The sequence below is a fragment of the Phocoena phocoena genome, chromosome 18 (genome assembly GCF_963924675.1).
Source record: "Phocoena phocoena chromosome 18, mPhoPho1.1, whole genome shotgun sequence".
In the NCBI taxonomy this organism is placed as follows: domain Eukaryota; kingdom Metazoa; phylum Chordata; class Mammalia; order Artiodactyla; family Phocoenidae; genus Phocoena; species Phocoena phocoena.
In genome coordinates this window covers 21,499,175-21,524,028 of record NC_089236.1, presented here as the reverse complement: position 1 = coordinate 21,524,028, position 24,854 = coordinate 21,499,175, and the positions used below count along the sequence as shown (strand labels likewise).

The 24,854-nt window shown below is 38.1% G+C and overlaps 1 protein-coding gene across 1 annotated transcript in view; it reads left to right on the top strand.

Annotated features, from left to right (window-relative positions):
• GTF2F2 (general transcription factor IIF subunit 2) overlaps positions 1-24,854 on the top strand; it is a 156,090-nt gene that overhangs the window by 116,445 nt on the left and 14,791 nt on the right. Inside the window, exon 8 of the mRNA XM_065896101.1 lies at positions 11,509-11,608. Within this exon, the coding sequence (XP_065752173.1) occupies positions 11,509-11,608 (100 nt within the window). The remainder of the gene's footprint in view (positions 1-11,508; positions 11,609-24,854) is intronic.

Genomic DNA, 24,854 nt, shown 5'->3' with positions numbered 1-24,854 from the left:
GTTTCTCTTTTAATTTTTAAAGAATTTTATCCACAAAGGTAGAACCTATGTGAGACTTAAGCTCTCAAAACCAAATTCAACTTTAAATTAATGAATAAATTTCAATCCTTGATGAAAAGAAAAGGCTTTTGCATTCTGTTTATTAAACACTTGTATTAAAGTGTTTTTAACAAGATGTGTATGATGTGATTCGAGACTATTCAAGGGCTTCGCAACCCCCAGTACGCCACGCTGAGCTGCCACACTGACTGTTTGGCCCGCAATTCTCTCATCCCGTCGTCCTCTGAGTCACACATCCCTGTGGACTTCTGTGGGCTCTTGTTGTTCATGGGGACTCCACAAGGAAACAGAAGATGGGAGTCAGTTTCTGAGCTGGGCAGGAGAGTTCAGGCAGCAGCAGCCGCTAGAATTAGTACTTGGGCAACACCCACCTCCTGCTGATGAAAGTAATCTGGGAGAAGAGATGGGTGGTGAAATCTGAGTGGCATGAGTGAAACGGTGATGTCAAGAAGATCTCTGAACACCGTCTAAATGGATATGCCTCACACAAAAGTGTATGCGGGTCAGTGTGGATAAATGTTGGATATAAAATTCTAAACTACTCCTTAGCGACTATGGGCAGAAAGGTGCCCAAGTACTACTGTTCAATGTTTCCTGCAGGCATTAGCCTCTTTGGCCGATGAGGTAAAATAATGTGTATGAAGTAATCTAGAGCGATTTAGAAAAACTAGAGAAAATCAAGGGGTCCTAGAGAAACCTAGAGAAAATCAAGGACTAAAAAGGTCCAGGAGGTGGAAAAATAGGGCCACTCACCTCAGTGAAATAGATATCCACAATAAAGGGAAGGAGAGGAATAAAACAGCTACTTCATTCAGTTGCACCCACTATGCAGTTTGTCTGGAGGTGACCCTGTCTCCTGGGAAGAAAAATATTTACATAACCTCCTTGAATCATGCTTTAATATGACGAGGAAGATGGGGAAAGATATTTTTGAAACTAATATTTAGTTTTAAAATGGTTGTGAGGTATCTGCATAACTTAGGAAGATGTTCTGCTCAAATGCATTTTTCTACTTTTGTTAAACTCATGTTCTGGTCACTAATGGTTGAAGGTCATATATGAGAGATTGATTGGAGTGCCCTAAGGATTAACTCCAAAAATATTTAGACTACATCTGAAATCCAGTAACTTTTTAAAATCTGATATATGAACAGTTACCCAAAACTGTAAGCTGCCCTGTTGCTGTGGTTAAATTATAATTAGCTCTAATTAGCACTTCCATGAGCATTACACATTTTACCTGCAGCTGAATGGCATTTGGAAAGAAATTTTCTTCTCCTTGAAAAGGTCAAAGGAGATCAAAGAAAGTGCTTTTTATCTGATGTAGCCAAATATCCCCCATCAGGGTAAAGGATGAACACAGATTCCATAAATCTAATCAGTGAAGCAGATAATCATTAGAAGTTATGTTTATTCAAATAACTTCCATACATTTCTGTTTAGTGTGGCTACTGAAGTGATTACAGTAAGTAAAATAATAATACAATGTACTGAATGCGTCCCATGGGACAGGCCATTTATTGTCTTGTAAAGATTATCTCACTTATTTCTGTTGTTGTAATTCTCATTTTTCCCCGTGAGAGCACCAAGGTGTTGAAGAGATTGACTAACTTGACCAAGGTAACACCTAATAGTAGAACTGGACCTTAAAACTGGAGTCTGGGTTCAGACCCTACCATACCATGATATGGTACATTCTTTCTAAACTAAGCATCGTTCAGAGTTGTTCTGTGTGCCATAGGTTTGCTTAATCTCTGACTTTTTTCTTTTTAATGGGAAATTATCAGCATGAATCTGAATACAAAAGGTATTTCTTTGTTGCCTTTTTGAAAACAGTCATCCCTGGGTATCCATGGGACATTGGTTCCAGGACCCCCTGCAGACACCAAAATTCACAGATGTGCAAGTTCCTTATGTAAAATGGTATAATACAGCTGGACCTTGTTATCCATGTGTTTTGCATCCTCAGATATGGAGGACCCGACTGTATTGAGTTATAAATATGGTTCCTGGTCCTTTTGATAGATAAGCTTTTACCTGCCACCCCTGGGAATCATACCAAATTATTTAGGCTTTTTACTTTTCTTGGAGTATGGAGAAGGGAAATAAAATGAAAAGTTCTTAAAAATGAAACAAGTATTTTTGTCATTCATCGTCCTTTGGAGTTTAGGGTAATTTCATTTCTAGCATAATAAGAGTAGCTACTTGGACATGTGTTGAGAAACAAGAAATTGTCCCTGATTAGCTAAACTTTTTTCCTCATGTGTTTCTGCTATGTGCCTCTACCAAAATATTGACTAGGGTGTTTGATTAACAGGAAAAGCATAAGCAGTAAAGGGTTTCTTACATCAAATGCTGTTGCTTCCTTCCGCCCCCCCTTCAACTGCCCCCCTTCTTTTTCCCCTTCCCTATCACACACACTCTTATGCTGAAATCACAACTTTCTAAGGTAAAAAACAATTTGCTTTCATGAGATGATATAAGAAGTCATGACTTTCTTGGACTAAAGAAAAAACACATTGCAAAGAAAAAGTTTCAAGCGACCAAAGTTTATAATTATTTGAACAAAAACTCCGGGCAGTGCAAACCTTAGATACCTTGTTGCTTCCCAGACTCCTAAGAACCAGTTGCATGTGCTGTCTTCCTGACCCACTTCCTCCCATTTGGACATCTGTAGTACTTGCATGCAACCAGAGCACTGGTGACTGGGAAGTAATGCTACTGCTTAGGCTAAAGGTGCCTTCAAGTTCAAGATATTAAGTAGATTACATAAGGAAGGACTATGAGAGAAAAGGAAACTACATAAGATAGTAAGACTGTTCTGGCCATCAGGTAAGATATTTATATTTTGGACTGTTGACTGGAGATTGTGTTGTTTAGCTCACAGATTAGGTAAACAGATACTCTCCGGAGTGTTGGTGATATATGCTCTTCCTGGAGAAGTGAAAATTGGATTGACAGTCTTACAGTGTTTCGGTGAAAAAGAAAAAATTAGGCAAAAATTAAACCAAGACACATAAAATGTCTTCATTACACTGTCATTTATTTTACCTTACCCAACACATACCAGAAACTTGCGGATGGCTGTTGTTTCTAACAAATCTAGGAGAAAACAGGGTGCGTTGTGAATTATCATTTCCCTCGCCAGATGTAGGTCCCTTCCGAACAACTTGCTAGCTAATGTAATGGACACGTTTTGGACATAATATATTTTCTTAAATAGCTATAAATATTTTAAATTGGGATAGTATATGTTTACCAACTTGAAAAGACATCTGGATTGCCTCATTATGTTTAAGATGCAGTGATATAAGAGCACTGGACGAGGAATATTGAATTTTTTTCCCTTTCAGACAAGCTGTATGATCATGGGCAAGTCACCCTCACGCTGGGACTTAATTAGTGATTTGAATTATATTACTCTCACGTAAAAGAATTCAACTCAGCATTAAGTCTTTCATTAAGAGGGAACTGTTAGGACTCACCGACCTAGAGAACAGACTTCTGGTTGCCTGTGAGGGGTGGCAGGCAGGGAGAGGATTGGGGGTTTGGGGTTAGCAGATGCCAACTAGTATATATAGGATGGATAAGCAACAAGGTCCTGCTGGGTAGCACAGGGAACTGTATTCAGTATCCTGTGATAAAGCATAATGGAAAAGAATCTGAAAAAGAATATATATGTATATATATCTGTAACTGAGTCACTTTGCTGTACAACAGAAATTAACACAACATTGTAAATCAACTATACTTCAATAAATTTTTTTTAAAAAATCATAGGGAGGAGAAAAAGAGGGAGCTGTTAGGTTGAATCATATGAAATTGCTAGTTTTATAAAAAGCCAAAAATGATCAAAATTCTGTATTATATAAGAGATATTTTTTGACTGTTTGAGCACGAGCTAAAGTGACCTCTCCTAATAGGAATCTGGGAGAGTCCATCAGCCAGCTCATGGATCTCAGGATGGCAGCGTGGAATTGGAGGTGCAGGGAATTACAGGTCCTTCAACAAAACTGTGTAGTTTTGATGCCAGTGTTTATGACACACTTGTGTCATGGCTTTCTTACATCTAGTTATAATTCTTAGATCTTTGCTGCTGCTTTGCTTAAAACAAAAAACGGGGGCTTCCCCGGTGGCGCAGTGGTTGGGAGTCCACCTGCCGATGCAGGGGACACGGGTTCGTGCCCCAGTCCGGGAGGATCCCACATGCCGCGGAGCGGCTGGGCCCGTGAGCCATGGCCGCTGGGCCTGTGCATCCAGAGCCTGTGCTCCGCTACGGGAGAGGCCACAGCAGTGGGAGGCCCGTGTATCGCAAAAAAAAAACAAAAAACAAAAACAACTCCCTGGGATATAGATATATGGATCAGAGGACTGCTAACTGGAGGCCTGGTATGGCTAGTGTATGTGTTTTTTGGTTTTGAGGGGGGTTTTGTTTTGTTTGGGGGGAGGAGGATTGCCCTTTTAAAAAAATTGAATTAGTTGGCAGTGTCTAGTGAATGATTTCACATAGAAATCTGACTCTGGATTTTCTTGAATAATTAGGCAATCTGGTAATAGCAGTCTTACGCTCCTGCAGAGTAACCTGGTGCTGAGGGCTAGTTGCCCACTTGGGGTGGAGCTTGTGCTCTGTTTCCAGTTCACCACAGCCCTCACCTCTCCCTGTTACTTTTTCTTCTTTACTTGACAGGCCCCTGTAGACACTTGCGTTGGTGATTCTCTTGCGCTCTCCAGTAGAACTTTCTGCAACGATAGAAGTGTTCTGTATCTGTATTGTCCAGTATGGTAGCCACACGTGGCTGTTGAACACTTAATGTGGCTGGTGTGCCTAAGGAACTGAGGTTTTAATTTAATTTAAAGAGTTGCATGTTGCTAGTGGCTACTGTATTGGACAGTGCAAGCAGATAATGGAGTTTATCCCTTTATTGGGTGTTTCCTACAGAGTGAACTTTAAACCTTAATATATTTTACAGTCTCTTCTCTTAGATGCCGGATCTAAATGTTAGCATATATCGCTGTAAGTCTTATGATTTTACATTCAAATTACCATCTCTGATTAAATGCAGCCTAAAACCTTTCTTCTTCTGATCCTTTTTTTCCTCACTTACCACGTTTATATTGCATGCCCATTCTAGGCCGTAGGGATATGAGCAAGGTCCCTGTTTTCATGAAGCTTACAAATAATTCACAGATATTTCTAAGAGATACTTAATTTTAATATTTACTGTCTGTAATCCTTCTAGTAGTCCTGCCAGATAAGGGTATATTTGATTACTCAACTGCAAGTGCTAAAATTTTTTCAAATCCACATTCTAATAGACTAAAATGTTTTACTATTACTATTCCTCTGAGAAGCTCTCTGTCCTATTGAAGCTTCCTATAAATGTACTGTCTTAAAACTAGGCATCATCAGAACCTTTTTGTATTAGTGAATCAGCTCAGCATACACCTGGTTATTCCCTCACCTGGCCTTTCTCCCAGCCTTCTGTCCACCTGCTCCCAAGCTGGGCCTTCTTCTGAAACTTGTTTTTGTTATCTGACTTAGGGCCCAGTGGGTGTTTTCACAGGCAGTCCCAGCGCTCCGGGCTGTTCCTGCTTCTCCTTGCCCAAAGACTTTTCTCTCTCACCCGGCAAACGTCAGCTTCCTTCTCCCCCTTGGGAGGCACTGTTTACCTCCTTCACTGCTTTACTCTCTCCCTTTCAAAAATGAAATCAGCATCTTAAGAAAATTTACCTTCTTTTGTGAAACCTGTCATTTTAAAAATAGCGTAAATTGCAATCAAACGCAGCTAGAGCACAAAGGATAGATGAATGCTAAAATAGTGATATTTACATTATAAAATGACTCCTATATTGGCAGCTGCTGATGGAAACATTTGTCATTCAGTGTTTTTGTAGTTGTTTAACTCTATAGTTAATAACCAGATTAGCAAGGCAGTATTACTAAGGGAGTTTTGCTTAGGCAGGAGAATAGTCTATATGTATAAAATCAGGCATTATTGGGAAATTTGTTAATATGGGATTCAGCTTTCGTGATCTAAAAAAGGTGTCCAATAAAGGTCATTTGTTCATATGCTTAGCCAATATTTTTGAGTTACTTTTACATAAGAAGCATTATATGTAGCAGGGAGGTTAAAAAAAAGATCTGTTGACTAAAATTTGTAGACTTCTCTTCCCCAGTCTGCCAACAGCTTAGAGCAGTAGAATTTGGCTTTTTTCAGTTCCTGTTAGATCTTACCAGTGTTCATACTTTAAAATATTTGGGGATGTTTATGCTACTTTTTTTAAATGAATTTTATGTTTTCAAAATATACTAAACAATTTGAGAATTGAATTCCCACTGTAGTGCATAAATCTTAATCAAGTATAATGAAGATCTTTAAGTAACTTTAATAAGGGTAATTATGCACCATGATTATAGCCTAGTGACTAGTGACATTGACTTAATAGGAATATTTTTTTCAGTGTTATAAAGGAGAATGTGCTCTTCTTTCTCTCTCTCTCTGTGTGTGTGTGTGTGTGTGTGTGTGTGTGTGTGGAATTAGGCTAGTTGAAGGCAGGTTGATGAGCAGCAAGGAGAATTAAGTGTTTTTTGAGCTATAATTGATATACAATATTATATAAGTTTCAGGTGTACAACAAAGTGATTCACAATTTTTAAAGGTTATATTCCATTTATAGTTATTATAAGAGAATTACTTATTTTGATCTAAATTCAATAAGCTTTTAATTAGAGATGTTATTCTATTATATGGCCTTTTAGGGACTGTATAGATTAACTGCTTGAACCTTTGGGTTAAAAAAAAAGATCTGAGTTCCAGTTCTGTTTTGCCTTCTATAAGGAAAAAGCAAGATTGAAAAGATGTAGGTAAAGCTTTTAACACAGTTTCTAGCAACATAGTAAGTGCTTTAAATGTCTGTTATTTGTTATAGTTGTCGTTTTATTAGTGTTTAAGCTCTTGGGTCACGTAGCCCTTGAGCTTTTTCTTTGATGGGAAAAAATGAGAGATAAAACTGACTCTTTAAATAATAATTCTAGAAAGACTGGTAATTCATTGAGTCCTAGTCTTCTAAGAATGTGAATGTGTCTTCTAAATTGTCCTGAAATGGTGGTAGTAATTAGCAACACGTATTTTTTTTTAATGGTTTGTAAAACAGGGCCTAGCTGTGTCTAAATGATCACATAGTAATAGTTTTCTATTACTTCTTGAAAATAACACCATGTGTTTAAATTTTCTGAAAAAGTTAAGACCCAATTTTTTAAATGGTTGGGACAGCAAAACTTTTAGCTTCCTCCCAGTCCAGCATAAAACCTCTGTGTGTAGTTTGCTGTTCAGCTGTACAAACCAAATATTTCCAAATTAAATTATTTTGTACAAGCCTAGTTTTAAACCTCATTTTGACTTTGAAGGCATGTTGAGGTCAGTGATGTTTAACTTGGCGCTTTGTTCAGTGATGAAGTGGAGTTGCAAATTGTTCTGATGCTTCATGAGATAATGTTAAATGAATTATTTAATGTTAAGTAAAGAACCCTGCTAAATTATTTTAAACTATTCAGGTTAGTTCAAGTATTTTAAGATTTAGTTCTTTAAGAATATGTTATATTTTCAGTCCACAGATTAACCTTTTGAGGTGTTTTGTTTTGTTTTGTTTTAATCTACTTATTTATTTATGGCCGCATTGGGTCTTCGGTACTGCGCGTGGGCTTTCTCTAGTTGCGGTGAGCGGGGGGCTACTCTTTGTTGCGGTGCGTGGGCTTCTCATTGCTGTGGTTTCTCTTGTTGTAGAGCATGGGCTCTAGGCATGTGGGCTTCAGTAGTTGTGGCATGCTGGCTCAGTCGTTGTGGCTCACGGGCTCTAGAGCTCAGGCTCAGTAGTTGTGGTGCACGGGCTTAGTTGCTTCGCGGCATGTGGGATCTTCCCTGACCAGGGCTCGAACCCGTGTCCCCTGCATTGGCAGGCAGATTCTTAACCCCTGTCCCACCAGGGAAGTCCCACCTTTTGAGTTTTGAATCATAAAGATATCTTCTTTTAATTAAAACAAAACAGACTTGACTTTCTAAATGTATAATAAAAAGGTTAAATTTTAATGTGAGCTTTTTATTTTTTTAAGTTAATTCAGTGTTTTCCTTTATATATTTAAAAGATTAAATACTTTGAGGATAAAAATGGCATGAGTCATGACACTCTATGGATGATGAAATTGGCTTTTAGAACTTTTGTATTAGAATTGAAAGGAAAGTATGCCACATGAACCTGAATCGGGATGCAGTGGCTGAAAATAAATTCTAGTGTAAGAGCATGACAAGAATAAGCTACCGTTTATAAAAATGCACTTACCTGAACAAACTGAAACCCCAAGGAATTTTCAAATTGTGAAGTAATGGGAACAATCATTTAATGTAGAAGGAAGAAGCTAGCGCATGCCTCCCTCCTTGAATGCCTCATAAGATCAAATTGTGGAGTGAGGTGATTGAATCAGGAAAGATAATTTAGTGGCAGCTTAACGGGTAGATTACCATCTAGAGAGGCCAAACCCCTGAGAACTGATTGCATTAAGGGGATGGGGCTAAGGTTAGAGCACAGAGAGGTGTTCAGAGACAGGTTGCCACTTGGTTATGGGGGGGTTTTTTCCGCCCTTTTTTCAAGGAATTACACATGCTTAGTTCTACCTCTTTGTAAACATTCCTATATCTGTCTTTAATCATTCTTTTCTCTCTAAACGCTTCTCTCTCAGTCACTTTGAGACATCTTCTCAGCTTGGAGGAGTGATTTCTGCCCAGTCTTTTTCGCCTCACCTCTTACAAGTTTGGATTGCCCTGCTCCAGCTTACCCTCAAATGCACATCTTGGAGTTAATCTTTACTTCGTAGCAGCACACAGTCAGTTGTCGTAATATCAACTCCCTGTCCCTCTTCAGTCCTGCAGATAATCAGTTATAGATAAGCGTTTGTTTAATGTTTGTCTTCCACTAACCAAGTCTTTTCTTCAGAGAGAGGCACCCAGTAATCATTTGCTGGATGATTGCCTGTAAGAGGCTCCTTCTAAAGTCTGGTCATGGCACAGCTGGAGCCATGGGGATGCAGATGTGGGAGAACAGTGGATTAAGCTGGAGAGATATCAGGGACTTGATCCCATAGGGACATGCAGTCATGTAAAGGAGCTTATGTGTCACCCAAGAACAGTTAAGAGGCCATTGAAGGATTGTTAGCCCAAGTCCATCTTTGGGTGGACATCTCCCTTCTAGACCTCTAGCTAGTGCCTTCTTCCTGGTTCATAGAAAGTATATTTGGCCCATGAAAAGCAAAGTAACAAACTACATATGGTTTATGGTGACATATACAGTAAGTTTCTAAAGACATTTCTAAAGTACTTTTTTTACACTTCATAAAATAATGAATTTATGTATTTAAAGGATATATATGGATTTATGAGTAATTGGAAGGATTAAAATATTTATATTTTAACACAGAAATGGCTATACTCGATTTGGGGATCATAGTTAAAAATAAAACCTGTAGTATTTATAGCTTTCAAATTAAAAAAGCAATTGGTAGATATTTAATATCTTCTGAGGAATTTGGTATTATATCCCTAAAAATAGGCAGAAATAAACAGAGAAATAACTCCAACCAAGTAATTAAATAATAAGAATGTTATAAAAGCAGGTACCTTTTATACTGCAAGTTGTGCCTTTGAAGGAATTTTATTTTATTTTTTTAACGTCTTTATTGGAGTATAATTACTCTACAATGGTGTGTTAGTTTCTGCTTTATAACAAAGCGAATCAGCTGTACATATACATATATCCCCGTATCCCCTCCCTCTTGTGTCTCCCTCCCACCCTCCCTATCCCACCCCAGCTTACCATTCCCACTCCCTGTGTCCTCAAGTCCATTCTCTAAGTCTGCATCTTTATTCCTGTCCTGCCCCTAGGTTCTTCAGAACCGTTTTTTTTTTTTAGGTTCCATATATATGTGTTAGCATACAGTATTTGTTTTTCTCTTTTGAAGGAATTTTAAATGAAAAGTTTTAGTTCCTGTTCTGTTGAACCAAAGAATTTAAAGTCCCATTAAAATAAAGTAATATGATGTTCAACATGTATTATTTTTAAATGACCAACATTTTTAAGGCTTTCAAACTAAGAAACGATTTTTCGTTTTCCTTTAAGAAAGTATACTTCCTTTTCTGATTATGAAAGTGGTAGATGCTTATTGCAGAAAATTTAGAAAGCATATGGAAATCTTAAATGCATTCATTCTGCTCTCTTTCTTCCCATTCTTTCATGTTAAGTTCCATTTTCTTTAAAAACCCACCTTTTTTTTGTCTGTATCAAGTAGGTAATTTTCTAACATTGTTCTCAGTTTCTTTGCTGTGACCATTGCATTTCACTAGTTCCTTTTGGGTTCATTTTACTTTTTGCTGAAATGAATCCTTGAGTAGTTCTCTCAGTGAGGATCTGTGAATGATAAACTTTGTTTTTGTACAAAAATATTTTTATTTCACTCTTACTCTTCAATTATAATTTAGCTAGACATGGTTGGCAATTTTTTTTCTATAGTACTTTAAATATATTCTTGTATTCTGATATCTTGCCAATGAGAAGTCTAGAGGTACAGTGGAACCTTCTGTCCTTTAAAAAATAGTCACTTTGATTAAAAAAAAAAAAGTCATTTTGAAAGCTACACCATTTTCCCCCTTAAAACATTTTTTAGATTTACTGTGCTCATATACCAAAGAATTAATTTTTAAAATAAGAAGTAAATGGTTGAATGTGAGTCACTGGGTATGGTAATATTTAGTCCAAAACAAAATCTCCTCAGATTGCTATTTGAATATATATATTTATAATATGCTATACCTAGTGTCATAGGTTTATTTTATGGCTCTTTTTCCAAAAGTGATGTTTTTAATTATATTTTAATTTAGATGGATGGAGTCCTACAGTTGGACAACCAATGCTGTCCAATAGAAATGTCTGTGATGATGGAAATGTTATTTATATGCACTGTCCATTAAAGCAGCTACTAGCCACTAGATCCTGAGTGCTGATGTGTCATCTTTTTATCATACTTTAATCTCATCAAATGAACAGACGTTTTGGATTAATACCTTGATTCGTTTTAGACCATGTAACTTAAGATAATTCATTTTTACATGCAAATTTTTCTCTAGAAATTTAAAGCTGATTAGCTTCTTTGTTTTAAAACTTAAAGTTTGACTGCAAAGTATAGGTTTAGAAGGAAGTTGTAGAATTAAATGACATGGTTTGTATGTTTAGCTTATGGTCTGGTTTCTACATTATTGTCATATTCAGTGTGTTTTTGAAGTATTAAGACTAATGTATCTTCTTTATATATTAAGTATTAGTCTTGAAGAATTATAGGAATAACTCTTCAGGTTTCACTCCAGTAAACAAGTAAGTTTGTTAATAATGCCTTCTGTTTTTCAGATTACAAATAGAAGAATCTTCCAAACCTGTGAGGCTATCACAGCAACTAGACAAAGTTGTGACAACCAATTACAAACCTGTTGCTAATCATCAATACAATGTAAGTCTTCATGTCTTTCTTCACTGTTCTGTCTTTAATATCAGACTCTTAGCTTTTGAAAGGACCTCGGCAGTCACATACCTTGCTGTCAGGCGCTTGAGTTATCCAGACTTAGTGAGGAAGTTAACAGTTTGCCAAACATAGAAAAGATGTTCACTGTGTATCCTAAATCATACGATGAGAAGAAGGCAACCACTGTTCAAATGACTCCTGAAAAGTTTTTCAAAGAAATAAAACACTTCATTTTTAAATGTTTCTAATGTTTTAGTGTCCTTAATAAATATTAGTTTTGCTGTTTTTTCTCAATACCTTTATAACTGAGAGTTTTTAGTGTTTTGACCAAAAATTTTAAAGGTCATGAAACAATGATAATTTTTCCCATTGATTATTAAGATGGCTTTGCATAGTTTCAGCTTTTATGGGCATTTTTACGGCCTCACACTACCATTCAAAGCAAGGACTGCCTGTGTGTGTGTGTGTGTGTGTGTGTGTGTATTTAAACCTTTTTTATTGAAGTATATCATATATACTATATTTATTATATATATACACAGCATATATATACACACACACACAGTATGTATTTTCTGTGTGTATAAAATATGTATACACATGTATACATATTATGTGTACTTTGTGCCAGGCACTGTTCTTACTATTGTAACTACTGCTACTATCCTTATTTTACAGATGAAGTAACTGAGGCACAGAGAGGTTAGCTTCCTTGAGGTCACGCAGCCAGTAATTAGCCAGTCCAGGTGTTGAATCAGATAGTCTGTTTTAAGAGCCTTACTTTTTTCTTTTTAGTTGAAGTAAAGGTGATTTATAATAGTGCATCCGTTTCAGGTGTCCAGTAAAGTGATGTGGCTATGCACGTTGTAGGTTATTACAAGATACTGAATATAGTTCTCTGTGCAGTAGGTCCTTGCTGTTTGTTTTATATATAGCAGTGTGTATCTGTCAATCCCATGCTCCTGCTTTATCCCTCCCCCTACTTCCCCTTTGGTGACCATAAGTTTGTTCTCTGTGTCTGTGCGTAGGAGCCTTACTCTTAATGAACCACTGTGCTGTGTTGTTGTACATTATTAGCAGTGCTAAAAGGGCTGAGGGTTCTGGGTCTTGAAGTACCTGCAGTGTCAGGAGAAATGTGATGATTTTCTGAAAATAAAAGGAAGCCTAAGTTAAGTAGCAATTAAGAGTTGCTAACCTGTGTCCTGCTTTGTTGCTTAAGATTCCTCTTGATACTGAGTTTAGGAAGAAATAAACACTCTTTAAGACTGGCCTTAAAAAAAAAAGACTGGCCTTAAGTTCCAGGCTTATTCAGTGACGCGGATAGTATCTGCCAAACCACTGCTTTATGATATTTGAATTTCTTTCAGTTATTTTATGTGAAAGGTAGCAAATGCAAGTGCCTCCAGGACCAAGCAGGCATCTCTCTGGGTGGGATGCTGAAATTTAAGAAGATAAATGGTAGAGACTGATGAACTGGAGTGTATGTGCCCCTTCTAAAGACATTCAGATATTAAAAATTGCTACACTGGGTGGATTTAGTCAAGCAAGTCACAATTCAGCTGCATGCACGCAGGCTTTCGTTTTATAGCCTCTGGTTATGTGTCAGGGGAAAAATAAACTAAAAAAGAGGATAGGCAAGATAAGCGGGGACAAACATAAGATAATCCAAGAGAGGTATTTTTATGATGTCTGTTGATTGAGACAAGTAAGTAGAAGTCTCCTTCTTTGTCCTCTTCTATTCCAGTCTTTTCTGCTCTTAGATGGGAATACATACAACCTTCTGGAGCCAAGTGGAAATAGAGAAGTAAAATAGGATAGGCCTTACTTGTCTTTGCCTCTCTTATTCATTAATATGCTTCTCCTGTAGCCCCTGACTATGCTTTTTTCTCCACTTATGGGTCAGGCTTCTGTATACCTGTTTCTACTCTTGTGTAAGTTTTTGTTGCAGTGAGGACAAGGAAGACCACACCTTCCATAGGCTATAAAAAGATATAGCCTTTCTGGAGAGAAGTTTGGTAATTTGTGTCAAAAGCACTATAAAAGGATACATCCTTTGATCTAGCAGTCTTGTATCTAAGAATTTATCATAGTAAGACAAGTGGCCAAAGATGTATATGCAATAGTGTTTCTCCCTATTGCTTAAGATAGGAAAAGGTCAGAAACACTTATTCCAAAATAAGGATTAGTTCAGTACTTTAAGCTGTTATTTTTTGATGGTAGGCTCTAGAGTGATTTTATCCTAATTTTCCTCTTTATGAAATCTTTTTTGAATTGTTGGAATTGTCACAGTGAGCATGTATTGTCTGAATTGTCACAGTGGGCAGTAAAACTTTTCTGTTGGAATGGGAAAGGGAAGAAAGCTAGGGAAGAGTGTTAGTACTTAGCCATGACAATGTCCTTCCACAGTTATCTAAGGTTTGTCTTCTGTCAGCAAAAATAATATTTTTTTAATGCCTGCTTTATGCCTGAGATACCTACTCTTGGTGAACCAAATAAATAAAATTCCTGTGTTCACGGAGCTACCACTTCTTTCAATTTCTCTGGTCATGCCTTTTCAGACCCCATTTGGGGTATAATCTAGATTTCCTTTGACCTAGTGAGTCCGCATTTGTATATTATAATTGGTTTTCTTAAATTCCATTATAAGGGTCACTCTTGTTATACTACCACATACCATCATTTCTGAGGCAAAAGGAAAATCTCTCTTAGGTCAGTCAAAGCTGGCACTTTTGCTTAGTATTAAAGCTCTGACCTCTCTATCTAATTCATATACAGAGTGGCATTGACACTGTATCTACCTGTCAGGTATAGAAGATACATTCCAAATGTCATTTTTAGAATGTTTTTCATTGCTTTCTTTCTACTGCTAAAATAAATACAAATATATTGTATATTCTAAACCACTCATTAGGATATAAAGCTATCACATCTCAAGAGGGAGGGGATATGGGGACATGTGTGTGCAGACGGCTGATTCGCTTTGTTGTGCAACAGGAACTAACACGGTATTGTGAAGCGATTATGCTCCAATAAAGATCTATTTAAAAAAAAGAAAAAAAAAGCCATCACATCCACTTTAAAGACTCTTTTTAACATTAAGTGACATTTCAGTTCATGGTAACAGCCTTTGTTAAGGTTGTCATAGCGTAAATGAGTCGTTAATATTAACGTAATTACAGTGATGAGTCATATAGTAATCTTTGATTAACAGAGATTGACTGTAACTTACCACATTATGTTATTTGAATGTTTAGTGAATTTTTTCCATGGGATTGTATCAAAATGGGTGAAGGCACCTGCATAGCTTTTAAAAGGATATTCAGTATTATAATGCCACCTGTAAGAAGAGTATAAAACTTCTGTTATTATTGTCAGGAACGTTAATTTTTAAGTGATTGAGAAACTTCAATGTAGTTCATTCAACAAGAATGACTTAGAGATTATGTAATCAAGATGTTCAGTTTTATTTATTTATTTATTTAAAAAAAATTTTTTTTAAATTAATTTATTTTTGACCGCGTTGGGTCTTTGTTGCTGCGCGCGGGCTTCCTCTAGTTGTGGTGAGCGGGGGCTACTCTTCATTGCGATGCACGGGCTTCTCGTTGCAGTGGCTTCTCTTGTTGCAGAAGACAGGCTCTAGGTGCGCGGGCTTCAGTAGTTGTGGTGCACGGGCTTAGTTGCTCCACAGCATGTGGGATCTTCCCGGACCAGGGCTCAAACCTGTGTCCCCGGCATTGGCAGGTGGATTCTTAACCACTGTGTCACCAGGGAAGTACTAAGATATTCAGTTTTTTGTGTTTTTTTTAAACATCTTTATTGGAGTATAATTGCTTTACAATGGTGTGTTAGTTTCTGCTTTATACCAGAGTGAATCAGCTATACATATACATATACCCCCATATCTTCTCCCTCTTGCGTCTCCCTCCCACCCTCCCAATCCCACCCCTCTAGGTGGTCACAGACCACCGAGCTCATCTCCCTGTGCTATGCGGCTGCTTCCCACTAGCTATCTGTTTTACATTTGGTAGTGTATATATGTCCATGCCACTCTCTCACTTCGTCCCAGCTTACCCTTCCCCCTCTCTGTGTCCTCAAGTCCCTTCTCTACGTCTGCGTCTTTATTCCTGTCCTGCCCCTAGGTTCTTCAGAACCTTTTTATTTTTTTTTTTAAGATTCTGTGTATATGTGTTAGCATATGGTATTTGTTTTTCTCTTTCTGACTTGCTTCACTCTGTATGACAGACTCTGGGTCCATCCACCTCACTACAAATAACTCAATTTCGTTCTTCTTATGGCTGAGTAATATTCCATTGTATATGTGTGCCACATCTTCTTTATCCATTCATCTGTCGATGGACACTTAGGTTGCTTCCATGTCCTGGCTATTGTAAATAGAGCTGCAGTGAACATTGTGGTACATGACTTTTTTTGAATTATGGTTTTCTCAGGATATATCTATTTAGGTCTTCTGCCCATTTTTGAATTGGGTTGTTTGTTTTTTTGACACTGAGCTGCATGAGCTGCTTGTAAATTTTGGAGATTAATCCTTTGTCAGTTGCTTCATTTGCAAATATTTTTTCCCATTCTGAGGGTTGTCTTTTCATCTTGTTTATGGTTTCCTTTGCTGTGCAAAAGGTTTTTTGTTTTTTTTTTTTTTTTTTTTTTTTTGCAGTATGCGGGCCTCTCACTGTTGTGGCCTCTCCCGTTGCGGAGCACAGGCTCCGGACACGCAGGCCCAGCGGCCATGGCTCACGGTCCTAGCCGCTCCGCGGCATGTGGGATCTTCCTGGAACGGGGCACGAACCCATGTCCCCTGCATCGGCAGGCGGACTCTCAACCACTGCGCCACCAGGGAAGCCCCTGTGCAAAAGCTTTTAAGTTTCATTAGGTCCCATTGTTTATTTTTGTTTTTATTTCCATTTCTCTAGGAGGTGGGTCAAAAAGGATCTTGCTGTGATTTATGTCAAAGAGTGTGCTTCCTATGTTTTCCTCTAAGAGTTTTATAGTGTCTGGCCTTCCATTTAGGTCTTTAATCCATTTTGAGTTTATTTTTGTGTATGGTGCTGGGGAGTGTTCTAATTTTATTCTTTTACATGTAGCTGTCCAGTTTTCCCAGCACCATTTATTGAAGAGGCTGTCTTTTCTCCATTGTATATTCTTGTCTCCTTTATCAAAGATAAGGTGACCTTAGGTGCATGGGTTTATCTCTGGGCTTTCTATCCTATTCCGTTGATGTATATTTCTATTTTTGTGCCAGTACCATACTGTCTTGATTACTGTAGGTTTGAAGTATAGTCAGAAGTCTGGGAGCTTGATTCCTCCAGCTCTGTTTTTCTTTCTCAAGATTGCTTTGGCTATTCGGGGTCTTTTGGGTTTCCATACAAATTGTGAAATTTTTTGTTCTACTTCTGTGAAAAATGCCATTGGTAGTTTGATAGGGATTGCATTGAATCTGTAGATTGCTCTGGGTAGTATAGTCATTTTCACAGTGTTGATTCTTCCAATCCAAGAACATGGTATATCTGTCTCTCTATCTGTTTGTATCATCTTTAATTTCTTTCATCAGTGTCTTATAGTTTTCTGCATACAGGTCTTTTGTCTCCTTAGGTGGCTTTATGATGTTCAGTTTTAAATTCAGTATGAGGTTGAAATGTTCTCAAACTTTTGCCAGGTGGAGCTATATAAACATGAAGCCCAGTATTTCATTTTAACAGTTGAGGTCCTTTTAATGCAATTTTCAGGACAGAAATAAGGGGGAAAAAAATTTGTACAAAAAATGTTAAAGGAGGTGGAAATGACCTATGTATTTGTAAAAGAATATCCATACATACATTTGATCAGAAAGAAACCACTTTGCATTTACCCCCAGAAACATTTTCACTCACCTGTGACACCTAGATAAATTTACGTTTAGTATATATGATCGTCTCCAAATATTTGAATTCCTACTTTGTACATAGAGCTTTTCTAAGCATTAAATTTAAATTTATCTCTTTGCTTCACAAACTATCTGGGATATGATACCTACTCTTCTTGCCATTCAGAAAGCATTTTGGGAGCCAAAAAGAATGATATTAGTAGCATTATCTCTTAGACTAGTCCTTCCTTGAAAGCTTGGCCGTGAAAACTCACCCTTTAGTAGGATGTGACCTGTCAGGTTTCTCCCTTCGTGGCCTTTCCTCTGCCTTATTAGATCATCATTAAGTTTCTGAAACTTTTTCCAGAGAAAGTTTTTTGAAACACTAATTTTATGAGAATCTCCTTGAAAAAAAGAGTTGTGTAAAAAGAACTGTGTGTTAAAAGAACTTGTAGATTCTGATTATATCCTCCCCCTTCAATATTGACACTGCATTTAACATACTAAAGTTGGGAACCTCTAGGAATTTGTTTAATCCTGCATTTTGTAAACATTTGAACATCACATTCCCCATCCCCCATCCTTTCACGTAGCAAAAACAAACTATGAAAAATAATGGCTGTCAAAATAGGATTTACAAAAAAAAAAAAATAGGATTTACAAAAGGGCCCATTGGGGGAGGGGGAGATTTTGGAACTTATATTTTTCTTGGTTTTTACCTAATAAAGGAAAGAAATTGAGCTCTAGAAATATTTACAATGTGGATTGACCTTGGTACCCTTATGCAGTCCCTGTGCTAATCAGTCATTTTTCATTAGAGGAGTAGAAGTTGTACAACGCAAGGACTTCCCTGGCTGTTTGGTGGTTAAGACTCCAAGCTTCCATCACAGGAAGCACAAGTTCGATCCCTGATCAGGGAACTAAGATCCCACATGCCACATGGTGTGGCCAAAAAAAAAAGAAAGAAATTGTGCAACACAGAGGCGTTGGCATTGGTGCTTTCAGCACCTCACGCTTTTGTTTTCAGCACTTTAGGTTTGGTGCTAAATTTAAGGATTTACAGGTTATAGTATCTATTATTAACTAAATTCAATCTCAAAAAGTGAATAAATGGCTTAAAAAGATTCCAACAGGGACTTCCCTGGTGGTCCAGCGGTTAAGACTTCACCTTCCAATGAAGAGGGTGTGTGTTCAATCCCTGGTCGGGCAGCTAAGATCCCACATGCCTCACGGCCAAAAAACCAAAAAACCATAAAACAGAAGCAATATTGTAACAAATTCAATAAAGACTTAAAAAAAAAAAGATTCCAACAAAGAAACTGTAGATTAAAGATAATAGTAATGAAGCAAATATATATCAACATGAAAGTGGCAAAACTGACACTTCTCTTCTAAAACCATCTCTTGGAATTCCCTGGTGGTCCACTGTTTAAGACTCGACACTTTCACTGTTGTGCGCCCAAGGTTCGATCCCAGGTCGGGGAGCTAATATCCCGTGAGCCGTGTGGCATGGCACAAAAAAAAAAATCTCTTTTATTAGTCACTTTGTGAGGTAGAAACAGTGATGACGTGATCAAATCTGACAAGAACTTGGCCCTCCCGAAAAGGAAATTATCATTCTAAATATGGCTTGTGATCCCCTGTCTTTAATGATTCAGTTAGTGTCTATCATGGAAGAAGAAACAACTCCAGATATTTCAAGCCGAAAGGGACTTAAAGTAGGAAACTGGTTACAAATGGTTTACAGAATGGAATAACAAAAATGGAAGGGCTGAGGTTGCCAGAGATGAGGAAACTGCTGCTTCCAGAGGTGCTTCCACAGCACAATAGAAGAAAACCGCCCTTCCTCCTGCTTCCTTCTTCCATTGGCAGAGCCCCAGCTGGGAACAGGCTGGCAGGGGAGTCTCGGAAGTGTGGCCTGCAGTCCCCTGATGCTGCTACCACCGCCGCCAAGGCTGGGAGCTGAAGGCTTATTGGAAATAATTTGACATAGTGACCCTTGACCTTTGTGTTGTACCGTAAGTTGTATTAGCTGTTGCTGGTTCAAAGCCATCACAGTTTGCAATTCATTTAAAGACTAAGCATCCAGAACATGAAGACAGATCCACTGTATTTTGAGAGCAAAACAAAAAAAAGTGTTTTGTAATTTTGACAAATTAAATTAAAACTTATTCCTAAAATATTTTTATTTCATCTCTTTAAATTTTTTGTTCTTGTATGCTTTATAAAGATAACTGTGCATATTAATACAGAATACATTTTTTAATAATTTTATTCATATAGTTCATGCTTTACATTTTTTACTGATTGAGATTTCCCCAGTGGTCCAGTGGGTAGGACTCAGCGCTTTCACTGCTGAGGGCCTGGGTTCCGTTCCTGGTTAGGGAGCTAGGATCCCACAAGCTGCGTAGCGAGGGAAAAAAAATATTTTTTTTACTGATAGAGTTGTATAATCAAAATATAGAGTCAGCTGATGTGTAAGATTCCTTTCAGCTCCCTCCAGCCCTGATTGCAACTAAGGGTGCTTGTGTATGTGTGTTCTGGTTGACATTGTGGACATCATCATCCAGTCTGTGTAAATGTCACAGTATTCTTATATGTAGTCTCCATCTTATGACCTTTCTCATAAGGAATCCCTTTTCTCATAAGGATTTGTGTCTTCTCTTGTCTAGACAGTGGTTCTCAATGCTGGCTGTACACTAGAATCACCTGGGAAGCTTTTAAAAAGAAAAATACCTCCAGAGATTGATTGTATTGATCTACTATGGAGGCCAACTGTCTTAAATTTTTAAGTTCCCTAGGTAATTCTAGCATTCCGCCACTGATCCACTGTTACAGGCATTTTTTATAGCTCTGTCTGCCATCTCCTGTTGGGGTGGGGGGAGTCTTTCATAAGGATTTAAAATGCAAACCATGATATTCAAGGCTGTCACGCTCACTTTAAAAGTTAAAATAAAAGCCTCCACAAAGACTGCCTTGACAAAGCAATGAAAATATTTCTGCAAACAACAATCTAGAAATTTACAGACATCTGTATTATAATACTTTAATTGGCAGTGGGTGGCATTTATAATTTTAGTCAGTGATTATTGTTTCAGTAATGATGGTTGAACAGCTCTATACCACATCCACAATGGATTTTCAACATTTGGTTGCGTTTTAGTCTTGAATAATTTGTTTTTCATTTTGAAAGTAAAATTGTATATGATGGATTTTTTTGGATTGTAAAATTTTGTAACTACAGATTAAATTTAATGTTTTTTCTGAATTGACATTTATTTCTATGCAGCTGGTTACACTGTAGTCTGTGGTCATTGGGGGCAGATATAAGATCAGTAATTAAAATTCATATAATATAAAAGCTATTTCTAGTCCAGTAACTCTCCTACTAATATTTTGTGGTAGCTGCTAAAAAGTTAGAAAACGTGACTGCTTTGAGTGTCATTTCCTTATAATGCCAGTACAAAACAAAATGCCCAAAGGGAAAAGAGCTAAAATGAGAAGAAAACAGTAGTCTTCTCCTAACCTAGTTCATACCATTTGTAGCTTATTTGTAGAATTAATTTTATTTGTAGTACAAAGTTGTAAGTGCAATATTAAGATTGGCATTTCTACACTGTTTGGCTTAAAAGAGAAAAGTTACCTCAGGGATCTTAGTTTTGTCCTGAGTATGTTATTAATAACTAAATGATCATGGAAGTAATTTCAGTCCCTCTTTATAGTTACACATATATCGGAACTACCTGATACCACAGAGCAGAATTTGGGTTATGAGCCTGTCTTGGACATTATCAAAAAAGATTTAAATAATGCTGTACTGCAGAAATTTTGTTTTAAAACAGTCTTTTCTGTAGGTTATCCTATAGTACAGGCCCTGAGGGCATTAAAGAGATATATGTCTGGGTTTTCAGATTACACTTCTAAGTGTTTTTTTTTTTTCTTTTGCAAATATTTGATCGATTGAAGTATGGTTGATTTACAATGTTGTGTTAGTTTCAGGTGCGCTTTTAAGTGTTTTTATTTCGCTAGTCAAAAGTGAAGTTAGGTTGCACTGTCCCCTGGGTTACTGAGCCATTGATAGACATGGTTAACACAGAAAGACAAGCATACAAGTCTAGTCTGCTTTCTCCGCAATTTAAAGAAGGAAAGCAGCAATGTTAAACACAGTGTTTTGAGATTGAAACATGTAAACCAAGATTTTTTTTTTAATTTCTGCGTAGAATTGGTGCTTTTCTCAGTACTCATTAACATGACGAATCACAACCTAATCTGACTCTTAATCTTATCCTCAGTATTTTTTTAATATCTATTTATTTATGTTACTATTTGGCGGGTCTTAGTTGTGGCACACAGGATTTTTCGTTGCAGCACACAGGCTTCTCTCTACTTGTGGCGCGAGGGCTCCAGAGCGTGTGGGCTCAGTAATTGCGGCGCGTGGGCTTAGTTGCCCCGAGGCATGTGGGATCTTAGTTCCCCGACCAGGGATCAAACTGGCGTCCCCTGTGTTGCAAGACGGATTCTTAACCACTGGATCACCAGGGAAGTCCCTTATCCTCAATATTGATTTTGGAGTTTCTTTATTCTAAATTCTTTTCTTCAGTCCTTTTGGGTCTGACATACGGCTTTAGGGTTGGGACAACTTGATAACAAACACTTAAGTTTTTCTCTCCACTGCCAGCTAGAATGTATGCCCTCTCTGAACTGGGCCATCTTGCTTTACCAGCACGTTTCTTTACTTGAAAACATTTTTGTTCATCTTCCTAGCTTCTCGAGTCTTAGCACAGGCTCCGGACGTGCAGGCTCAGCGGCCATGGCTCACGGGCCCAGCCGCTCAGTGGCATGTGGGATCTTCCCGGACCGGGGCACGAACCTGTGTCCCCTGCATCGGCAGGCAGACTCTCAACCACTGCGCCACCAGGGAAGCCCTCGAGTCATTTTACACAAGGAAGAGATGGCTAAAGGTGGAAGCTGAATATACCATAACTTCTGTTTCCTATTTCCTTAATTTAACTTTTTCCATCTTCTTTCAGCATAAATTAAAGCTGGGACAGAAGAGAAGACAGAATATCATACAACTGTAGCTCTATACTTAGAGTCCAAAGCCTAGCACTGGTCTTTTGCTAGGTCCCCACTTCTTTGTCTTGTTTTTCTTGAGGACCAATGGCTTTTCCCTAAATGAGATCCCACATCCCACTCAAGCCTGCGGGAAGGGAATAGGCTTTCCCCACTCCTCCTTAGTCTGATTCTATCTCCCTCTATTTTCTAGATACCAAGTTAAGTTTCTCTTAGTCCCCACTTGGTCAGAGTAAAGGGCTATAACATCTTCATCCCGTGGTCCAGACTTTCGTACTCTTTTACCAGGCCCTCCTTTCTAGACTGTCCATCACAGTGGACAAAGCAAACCCTTTCAAATACAGTGCACCTGTGGAAGGGAATGTCAGGATGCAAACTAAGTACAAATGTAAGTAGGGGGAAATAATGACATATTTGAGACCTTGGTCAGCAAAGCAAGGCTTAAAGATTAATCCTTTAAGGCATTCCATGATCTCATTCTTCTTTTTAATCCAAAGACTGTTTGGATTTGTGGGTTTTGTCCTGGTCTGTCGTGATTTCTTTCTCCATCATACAGCCACTGTCTTAGTTCTTTCTATCCTTCTTTTGACCCGAGAGAAAGAAAATTCTTCCTTGAGTGGCCCTCAGGTAGATCTCTGTTGGTCTTGGCTGTCTCTGCAGCCTCCTTTCTCTCAGAATTGGGGCAGAATCTGTAATTCTGCCTTTTTCCTTAGGTGCATTTTTTTTCATCTGTTCTTCCATCTTCCTCAAATTGAGAAGGCATGGATTTCCCCCTTGGTCATGGGTTTCTCTGGTCTCTCCCGTCTGCAGTCTTGCTTCTAGCTCTTCTAGTCACTCTGCTCTTTAGCAATTCCTTTGTAGCTGCCCACAGTTGTTTTCTTTCAGGCTCTTTCCACCCAGAAAATCTTGAGACTAGCTAGATTTCATTCCTCCCCAACAATACAGTCTGTGCCGTGCATTTGCACTTTTTTTCAGCGTCATGATCTTGTTCTAGGTAGCTCTGTGCTCTCTATTACTACATTACTACTATTACTACATTTAAAATGCTCAAGGCCCTGTCTGTACATTTTAATACACAAGCCCTAAGAAAGGGATACCTTTTGAAAGAGAGTGTCTTATTTGCCCCATATTTTAGTGCAATACCAAGCACCTAATCTATGCTTAATATGTTGAAGAGATGAATGGGTTTTGAGTTTTACTCCCAAGATGTACATATCATAAAAATTAAGACATTCAATTTAGTCCTTTTTCCTTGTATAGCTCCTAATTTTATCTAATTGAAGGACAGATACTTGTTGTCAGAGTTACTTCTTGCCTCTAATTTGAAAGTCTCTGATATATTATTTAGTCTTGACATCAGTAGAAATTAGACTTTATCTTTTTACATCTCTATTGTTAAAATCCAGAGAATAAGCCTAACTATATGAAGCTGGAATTTGTGCCTAATTTAGTTGTACATTTGGAAACGTATTTCACTGTCTTGGAAGCTAGTCTCTAGATTATAGAGATGCACAGAAGATTGTTCTCTTGGCAGCTTTCACCCCCCACTTCTGCTGCTGTATTTACCAGGTGGGCTGCTGTAGTTTATATACATGTCCTATAACATATAGTTCCTGAGGCTTTATCAAAATAAAGTTTTTCTTGGGCTTCCCTGGTGGTGCAGTGGTTGGGAGTCCGCCTGCCGATGCAGGGGACGCGGGTTCATGCCCCGGTCCGGGAGGATCCCACGTGCCGCGGAGCGGCTGGGCCCGTGAACCATGGCCGCTGGGCCTGCGCGTCCGGAGCCTGTGCTCCGCAACGGGAGAGGCCACAACAGTGAGAGGCCCGCGTGCCGCAAAAATAAATAAATAAAATAAAGTTTTTCTTAAAAAAAAAAAATTAAAAGCTTAATCAACTGACGTGAATGCAAGTAAGTTGCACGTTTTCAATAAAAAGGTAATTTTTTTTACAAATGCACATGTCTCTGGAAGGTAACACTAGGAGAGAGTTTATACACTCTCTTCATGTCACTGCTTACTTCATCTTACAGAAGAAGCAAGTTCAAAGAGGTCACACAGTTGGGAGGAGAAAAGGCCTCCTGTCACCTCCCGTGTGCTTTCCTTTTTACCAATGTTCCCCAGACTTTTCATCCTTAGAGAACCTGTTCTGTGATCTGCCTGCCCCTCAACCCTCTCCCTGCCCTGGAAAACTCCAATTTTGAAAGATGTTGCCTACCAAACTGCATGTAGCAGATAAACTGTTTTACTGAATTTCGGGTAATCAAAAACAAAGAACTGCAAGTTGGACTTTGTGATCAACACGAGC